Source organism: Lagenorhynchus albirostris, unplaced genomic scaffold (assembly GCF_949774975.1).
Source record: "Lagenorhynchus albirostris unplaced genomic scaffold, mLagAlb1.1 scaffold_202, whole genome shotgun sequence".
NCBI lineage: Eukaryota > Metazoa > Chordata > Mammalia > Artiodactyla > Delphinidae > Lagenorhynchus > Lagenorhynchus albirostris.
In genome coordinates this window covers 292,326-301,382 of record NW_026783456.1, presented here as the reverse complement: position 1 = coordinate 301,382, position 9,057 = coordinate 292,326, and the positions used below count along the sequence as shown (strand labels likewise).

Here is a 9,057-nt window from a genome sequence, read left to right as displayed (position 1 = left end):
CCTAGTTGTTCTCATAATGCCTTTTTTCTAAAGTTTTCAAACTGTTTTTAAGCCAACTTGAATAGTGATGAATGTGAGCCGCTACCAAAACGCTTAAGAAGCACATTCTGCCAGACAAGATGGGCAAAAATGTTCTAGATCTGCTCAATCTGACATTAGAGGTCATGCAACTTGAAAAAATGAAATAACTATTTCCAACACTCATTGAGCCCTTCATTTTAAAAATAACTTCAGGGCTATTTCCACACTCTACATTTAATAATACAATTTTTTAAAAAGGATGTTAGGCTCGGTGAAATCAGAAACTGATCTGCCACTTAAAGCTGGTGAGTCTATTCTTAATGGGCCTCTGGTAGATCTGGGATACTGACGATAGCAGTTTCATTTAAGAACTTCACTAAAAAGAATGACATCCGAAAAGGACTGCTGGGGAAGACAGGGAAGAGAAGACCGGAGTCTCCTGAGAAGAAAAAGAGAAACGATTTAAATAAAGTCGCTAAGGAGGAAGGAGGTGGTGAGACGCGTAGACAGAAGAGCGAGAAAGAAGATTGAACGAAGAAGTGAAATGGAGCGCAGAGGAAGGCAGAAGCTAATGAGGAAACAAATGGGAAAAGGTAGTGTTTTCAAACAGGCATGCACCAGGAAGGGACGAGTTACGGCCTGGAGTAGCCCCAGTGCTTTCAGGTGGAAGAGATGCTCGCAGAGAACAGGGACAAGCAGTTTACTTCCAGGCTTTGGAGCAAACTAAAATTCCCTGCCCCGAGCCTCTCCCAGCCTCGGCCGAGCGCGGAGGCGGCGGCTGGGGAAGGGGCCTAGCCAGGAGCCAGGCCCGGCGTCCCGCTCCTCTGGGCTCCGCGGCCGAGGGAAAGAGGCGAGGATTAAGCGGGGAGAGGTCCCGGCCGCAGCTCGGCGGCACCCCGAAAACGGTCCGGGGCCTCGGCGGTGCCCGCGAGCCGTCCCCCCTGCATCGGGGCGCCCAGCGGCCTTACCTGGGGCGAGGGAGGGAGGCGAGGTCTAGGGCGTCCGCTCGCGCCCGCCGCAGAACCCCTCTGCTGCACTCAGCCCAGGCTTCCAAAGGAGGCGCGACCCTGGCTCAGCCGCCGCTTCCCCCTCGGGGTCTTGGCCACCGCCTCCGCCGCCTCCGGGGCTGTTTACACCGTTGGGCCCCGCACGCCGCCGCCGCTGCCGCCTTCTCTCCACCCCAGCGCCGTTGCCGATTCGGCCGCCGCCACCTCCTCCGCCGCAGCCTCGTCTCTCTGGAGCATCTTCCAGCCACCGAACCCTGAGAAACAGAGACTCCAGCCGCGCCGGCAGGAAACTCCCCCGCAACTGCTAGGGGGACGAAGCGGTCAGAACACCGGCGGCTTTTCCGCCATTGAGCAGCAGCCGCTCCGCTCCTTCTGCCTATGCAGACTCTTAACCCATAATTGCTTTACTCTTTACCTCCATTTCTGGGTTCTTAAATTAACTGTTACATCAGTGTTCTTCATTACTCAAATTATTTTTTCTTAGGAACTTTTCCTGGAAGTAAGTTCATGCTATTTTTGACAAGCAAACATTTGACTTCTGAAAGAATTCTTACAGAAATGGGTTTATATCCTAAATGCACCACCAAAAATCTCTGTGACCTTGCATAAACGTCCCTTACCATTTCAGGTGCTATCTTTGCTTGACTCCAAAGTGAACTGATTAAAACTATGAGCATCTAGCTGTTATGTACTTTTGTCTCAGTTTGGTCAATGAAACTCTCAAAAATCCATCAGATTTTCATTATTTTTATCATTAGCCTGTTTGTATAAAATAAGTTACCATTTATGGAGCCAGTGTTCTCCTTTATTCCGGCATCCAATCATTGTAAATATTTCTCATGGACACATTCTTAGAAGGCCTATGAATAACCTGGCCTCTTACTGATTCTCCCTTTTGGAGTCTTACTAGCCAGACTTCCCCAATAACTTTCAGAGAGAGTTTTCCCCCTTTCCGGGTCTTCTTTTTGACTTCTATACGCCATAGAACTTTGAAAAGTCATCACACCAATACTAATATTACCACATACCCTCCAAAAAGCTCCAAGCTGTTTATGCCTATTCATTAAGTTAATACTTTATCAAAACTTGTCCAATTGAGTAGTTTTAGCACAGATATTTTACACATTTTAGCACAGACATGCTCTGTTTAAGGCTGACAGATCCATTAGGAATTAACTTTCTGGTACATTTTCCCTCTGACATTTTCCTCACAACTGCGTTTCCTCATAACTGAGCCATCAGTTATCTCTTGCCTATAGAAAGGCAGATAAGAGAAAAGAAAGCTAAGTGAGAAAAGATATGTAAATAGACTAGCACAATATTGGACACATAATAAGTATTCAATAAATGATAGCAAGTATTCTTACCCTCATCCTCACATTAGTTTATATGTATTAAAAACTGATTACTGGACTCAACTCTTACTTCCATTTCTCATTAGATCCTCACAGAAACCTTGGAGGAAGCGAGGTTTTATCCCCATTTTACAGGTTGGGAGACTGCAGCCTAGAGGGCTTAAGTACCTTAACTGAAGTCATACAGTCAAGAAATAAGCCTATATTTGTCACAATCACTTGCCCATGCTTTGACGTGACACCGCCACCCATCATTTACCCAGCTTCACCAAGGTACTACTAAATTTTTTACTCTTATTCTCCTCTCTTTGCTTCATACTACCATTGCCACCAACCCAGTCAAATTCACTTTTAATTTTCCAATGTTAGTGAAGGGAGTAGAAGGTGGAAATTGAGGTTAAAGGAGGAAACTTTAATGTTATTCAAGGATGACTTCATCTTAACTTCCAGCCTTCCTCTACCCATTCTCTGCTCCAGTCACACGCAGAGTATTTGCTATCTCTTCCGTAAGTCTTGACTTTTCTTGTCTTTATGCCACTTTTCTTTTCTCCATTTGCAATGAATCTCCCTTTCCCTTGGTTCTTCACCATTTCTTACTCCATACTCTCCATTAAAATTCAAATCTACCTTTAAAGCCCAACTCATATACCAGTTCTGTCCTGCAGTCTCCTGGATCTGCCAAGTCAGAACTAACCACTTGCTCCTCCGTGCTCCTGCAATGGCAATGATGTTAGAAGGGCGAGTGATTTTACAGCTCGCTCACCACCTGCGGGAAATATGTCCTATTTGCCCTTCCACATCCTTTCTCCACCCAACTCTATATGGATGGCTTGCACGGCCTGTCTTAGTAAGTGTCCTTGCTCTGGCTTCCGTTTGGCTCACCAATGAAGAGTACCAATAGAAGATTGTAGGGAACGAAGGAGGGGAGTGAAGTTAGGGTATTAATTCTTGCCAAATTGTTGGGAGTTGGCTGCATCCCCCAACTAACATACAGTGCTTCTCTGTGGGGCGTCACAGCATCTTTGGGGAGGACTCTCTCTCCAGCAAGCCTTCCTTTCTCTTTCATCTCCTATAAAGTAGCCACACTTTTACTGAACCCAGGGCACTACACTATCTCTTGATTCTCTACATTGGGCTCAATTTATCCTTATTGATGTACCCCTGATTTCCTGCTGAGACCCTGTCTGATGAACTTCGTAATATGCTCTTCTAAGCTGTTAATTTTACAAACCACATTATTACACTTATTAGAAGAATGTCTTCAGGATGTGTCAGTAAGCTCTGATTGGTGATAATGGTAAACAGCTAGAATTTATGGAACATAAAGCATGCTTTGGTTACTCTCTTGAGTACACCGTGTGCATTAGTCTAATTAATTTAAATCACTATTAGCTAAGCAAGGCACACAGATGCTAAGAGGTTCCCAGAAGTAACTTGCTCATGGTCACTCCAGTGTCTCAGTAGTGTTTAGGACTCAGATCTGTCCAAAGCCTAAACCTTAAGTTCTAGGTCTAAGCAGTGGGTCTCAAACTTGAGTATGCATCAGCGTCACCAAGAGAGCTTGCTGAAACAGGTAGTGGGCCCCACCTCCAGAGTGTCCGAGTCTGTAGGTCTGGAGCAGGGCCCAAGACTTTCACTTCTAAAAATTCCTACGTGCAGCTGATGTGCTGGTCTGGGTACCAGACTTTGAGAACCACTAGTCCAGGCACTTTAGGTCCAGAATTTCAGGTGTTAGAATAATTTTCTGGTGATAAATGTCGAAAAAAAAAGCACTGCATTTTCCTGTTTGTAAGGAGGTAATAAGTTCAATCTTAAAGAGTCAATAATGGGGCTAAGTATTTAAGAAAGAAGAGTTATTCTCCAGGAAGATGGGAGGAGATGGACATTCTAAGGACAGGAATGCCCTTTCAGGAAACTTGCAAAGGGAACAGAAAAATAACATAGTAAGATTCTGCTATCCAGTGTTCACAGAACATGAGTGGGATACTCTTGACTGTAAAATGGGAAGCCAACTTTTGCTCACCATATACATACCTTATTCAGTACAAATGTTTATTAAGAATCTCCAAAAGCTAGACACTAGGCATCAGGGCTACACTGATAGAGCAGATAAAGTGCCTGGCCTCAGGGAGCTTGTGCTTCAGATGATGTACATCAGCTAGATAGACTGAATGATGGATACTATATTGGGTTCACACTTCGTCTCAAGAAAAAAATATATCCATAGACGTGATCCAGGAGTCAAATGGCAAAAGAGCTAGCCTCAAAGTGAGTGTTAATTTCATTAAATGGTAGGTAAAAATTATTTTATATGCCGAGATAGGCTCTGCTTAAAAGACACACTATTCCTCCAAACGTATTATACAAGCCAGCTTATGAACCTGTGACTTTTTCTAGGAGAAATGTTGCCTTCTTTCCCAAGAAGGGAGCGGTAGGGGTCGGGGTGGAAATAGTTTCATCATCAGAGGCACAATCTCACTGCTACTGCTCAGCTCCAATTCGCAACCTTCTGAATGGTTTCCAGACTAAGTCATTTAGCAAAGTGATGAAGAAAAAATGGCCCATTAATCTTATGATGCGTGTTATAACTTAACTCTGGGTTTAGCATAGGAAAAATATTATTTGCATTGATTAGAAATATGCTTTACCGCTGCATATATTATTCACTCTGAACATTCTAAAATTATTAGCTGGGTTGACATGATGAACTGCACAGGAGTACTTCTAGATGACATCTCAATGTCATCTGTTACTCACATCATATAGGTCTAGGAATCAATATGTATTTTACTCAATATGAGATCTTATTCCAAACACCAAAATATGCCTGTTTTTATTCGATGGTTATCATCATGAAACTACCAGCTAAACATCATTTAGAAAATTCAAAGCAAGTAAATTACTGTATTAACTCTCCAACTATGATTATGACTTTCCTCCACTTATAGCTGAACCTAATATAATGATCTGGTCAGTCTGACTAGGAGGATTTATTCATTAATTTACTCAAATGTTCTGAGGTATATTTTGAAGGACTTAAATTATGGTCTGCTTTGTAGGATCCAACAGTAAGGGTGCAGGTTTATCTCTTACAAGCTCTGTGACCTTGCCCAAGTGACTTAGCATCTCTGAGCCTCACTTTCCTAATCTGTAAAATGGAAACAATAATAGAACCCAAGTTGTAAAGCTGAAGGAAAAAAAAGTAATATGGTAATGTATTTTGGCACAAAAGAGCAGTTACGCTGATGGTCATTATTTGTGAATACTGTTGCTAAGATTATTGAAAACCTGTTGTGTGTTAGGTGCTGTTCAAGGACTAGAATTTTAAGACTGTTCTTCACCTTTATCCCAGTTTTACCTGCAAAGTTCTGCCATGCACTGGAAAAACATACTGGTATTTCTAGGGAAGGGGACCACTCAGGTGACATTTTTGTTTCACCAGGTATATAAAGTATACAAAGGTTATAGTGTATCTTTCAAGTCCTTTGGACGTCTAGTTACCTTTCACTAGAATGATTCTAGTAGATCCTGATAGATAACCTGAGACAAGGTCAGGTCAGTGATGTTGGTACCTTTTCTGGCTTAAGAGCATAGGGCAGAAACACAAGAAGAGAGGTCTTCCTTTTCCACTCCTGTTACTAAGAACCCTCTCGAATAATGACAATCTGAAACAGATCACTACATTGTTGCATGTTGTAGAATCAAAGCAGCGTACAAAGCAAAGAGCACTGGCCTCCATTATACTTGCATTTCACTCGAGATTCACTTTTCTAGACCGTGGAGAAAGCAGATGTTCCAACACTTTCCAGGTACTGGAATATTACAATCTGGCAATCTCCACCACTGCATGTTTGATCACACTATTCCCTGCACATGGAATGCTGTTCCATCAAGGTCAGATTGACCAGTGCAAATACCTGATTTTATCGTACGGTCAGAACCAAATTAACTTACTGAAATTCTGCCCAGCTCAGGGTCTACCTTCTCTGTGAAACCTCCTGTGAGATCCCAAGTTACAAACAACTCTATCTTCTTCAGAAGACATTGTATACTATATAAATAGTAATTTACATATATATATATGTATACGTGTGTGTATTTCTTTGTTACATTAAGTTATAACTGCTGTGGTTTCTCTTCTTAACTAAACTGGACCCCCTTATCATCACAGTGGCCATGTACTTCATTGTATCCTCCAAAAAATCCAGATAATAATATCATGGATTCAGTATATAGTTGTTTAATAGAAAACAATTAACTAACCACTGCAGAATACTAGTGTCTCTCAAGGTGTGTTCAGTGGATCATAAATCCTATGAGACAGTCCATGAAGGAAAAGATTTCAAATAAATTTGGGATCTGTTGTCCACTACATCTCCTTATCAGAGACTCATAATTCACAAGACTCGTAAAAAGCTCTGTAGCAAAGAAACTGTTGACTTAGTTTGACCCAGTATTTCTCTTACAAGAGTATCAGTTCTGGAGGTCAAGGACATTTTCCACCTCTAATACAACATCTCTACTGCCTAGTAGAGTGCCTGGCACTTAGTAGACACCTAATAAATATTTGAATAAGTTTCCACATACATTCCCCTTTTAAGCTATAGAAGAAAAACACAGTATATAGTAGATTTTGATTTACTTGGGGAGAATAATAATATGAATAGATAAATTTACGCAAATCATTTTCAAGTATATCTATTTGATAATACTTTTTTCCACAAATCTACACAATTGCACATTTAGTGGTGATAGTAAACGAACTACATTTGCTTCTGAAAACTTGCTAAGAAGGATGGCTACTAAAAACTACAACTTGAACCCAGAACAATTGATTTAGTTCATTGGTCCCCACTCCTTAGCACTTTTAATATAGAAGAAAATAGACGCATATATTTCTTTTCTGCCATAATATGACATCATATAAGGAATGTGATTTTATTAGCTAGAAATAAGATTTGCTTTTGTTATTTTAGTACATTTGATCACATAAGAATAATTCTAGATTTTTTCCCCTCCTGTGACTCTCATAGCATCCCCATCTAAAATAGACTTTGGAGATTTAGATCAAATGTCATATCAATTGTCCTAGACTGCTTACTATGTGCTTTCACTATAGATTTTAATGTCAATAGAGAAAGGAGTAGGAAAAGTCAGAGGGAAATGAAACAGGTGTATGCAACACCCCTCTCTACTACCGACATTTCTCAGAATTCTGGGGGAAGTTGCATCTATAAGTGGAAAGGTTTTCACCATGGAACTCACGGTGGTTGAACTTCTCATGAAGAATTTTTTTTTCACTACTGAAGAAAAATATGTTTGATTTTACCATAACTGAAAAGTTCTCCTGTTTCTACTTCTGAGGTTTGCCCTCAAGACTACTGTTTACCTAATGGAAGGGACTCCTATGCATGGAGGAAAAAGTGCACCATTTGAAGGAAAAGCTAAAGGAGTGGTATTCAGGTAGCTCCTCATTCCACCAATGAAAACATACACATAGATTTTCCACTTTACACCTCATTTTCCACCTTATTTTCATGATTTTGAAATGAATATGTAGGGTCTGATGAGTTTGTCAATAGTCTATAATTATTAGTGTTATTAAAATAGAATACAAATGATAAGCCATATGTAAAAATGCTGTGTGAATAAACTGCTATACCCCAAATAATACAAATGAGTGGATGGCAGTAAATGCTAAGAGGGATTAACAACATAAAGGATATTAAAAAAATGATGACCGTATTTCATATTTATGTGTCTTTTTCTCTCTCACTCTTTTTTTTTTTTTTTTTTGCGGTCCGCGGGCCTCACACTGTTGTGGCCTCTCCCGTTGCGGAGCACTGGCTCCGGACGCGCAAGCTCAGTGGCCATGGCTCACGGGCCCAGCCGCTCCGTGGCATGTGGGATCTTCCCGGACCGGGGCACGAACCCGCGTCCCCTGCATCGGCAGGCAGAACACTCAACCACTGCGCCACCAGGGAAGCCCTTCTCTCTCACTCTTACTCAACTCCTAAATAACTAAGAGAATATGCTCACAAATGGTAAGCATGTTTTGGATGTTCGATGTGTGTTTGTGGGAAAGAACAAAAAAAAACTGCCTCAATTAGGTCAAATATCATACAAGAGATGAATGAGATTAGAGATGGGATTGGGATTTGTGTTAGTTACTCAATAGCTAACCAATCACAGATACGACAGTGTAGTGCAATATGCAAATATACTTTTAAACAACTTCTCTTAAGTTATCTACTGTCTGTAAAGACAATCACACTCAACTGCTCTGCACTTAACCCCAGAGCTTCTGAGTTAGAATCTGTTAGAAATAGGTACACGTTTCATTGCTTTGGCAACATTTACATGGCTCTGCATCAGGCAATACAACTGCTAAGATCACACTCTGGGAATTCAGGAAAGGCTAGTGTCCAGTTCTGGTCGTTCTACCACCCAACTGTGATCTAGGGTAAATTCCTGATGAAAAAAAAAAAAGAAAAAGAAAAACCCTGAAGATGCTGAAACAGTATTTCCTACTTCACAGGGTCGTCATGGGGATAAAAGGTCATTAGGATAAAGTGCCTCTCACCCAGGAAACACTGATAAATGCTACTGATGCTACCATCATAATCATCATGACTGATCAAGAACATATTGCCACATGGAAATTCAACATTCCC

General features: G+C 41.3%; 1 protein-coding gene across 1 annotated transcript in view; it reads right to left on the bottom strand.

The window, feature by feature from the left end:
• Window positions 1-995: 995 nt before the first annotated feature.
• LOC132514341 (uncharacterized) overlaps window positions 996-9,057 on the bottom strand; it is a 32,948-nt gene continuing 24,886 nt past the window's right edge. Inside the window, exons 5-6 of the mRNA XM_060138963.1 lie at window positions 3,033-3,096; window positions 996-1,329 (exon numbers count right to left, since the gene is read on the bottom strand). Of these exons, the coding sequence (XP_059994946.1) occupies window positions 1,015-1,329; window positions 3,033-3,096 (379 nt within the window). The 3' untranslated portion in view covers window positions 996-1,014. The remainder of the gene's footprint in view (window positions 1,330-3,032; window positions 3,097-9,057) is intronic.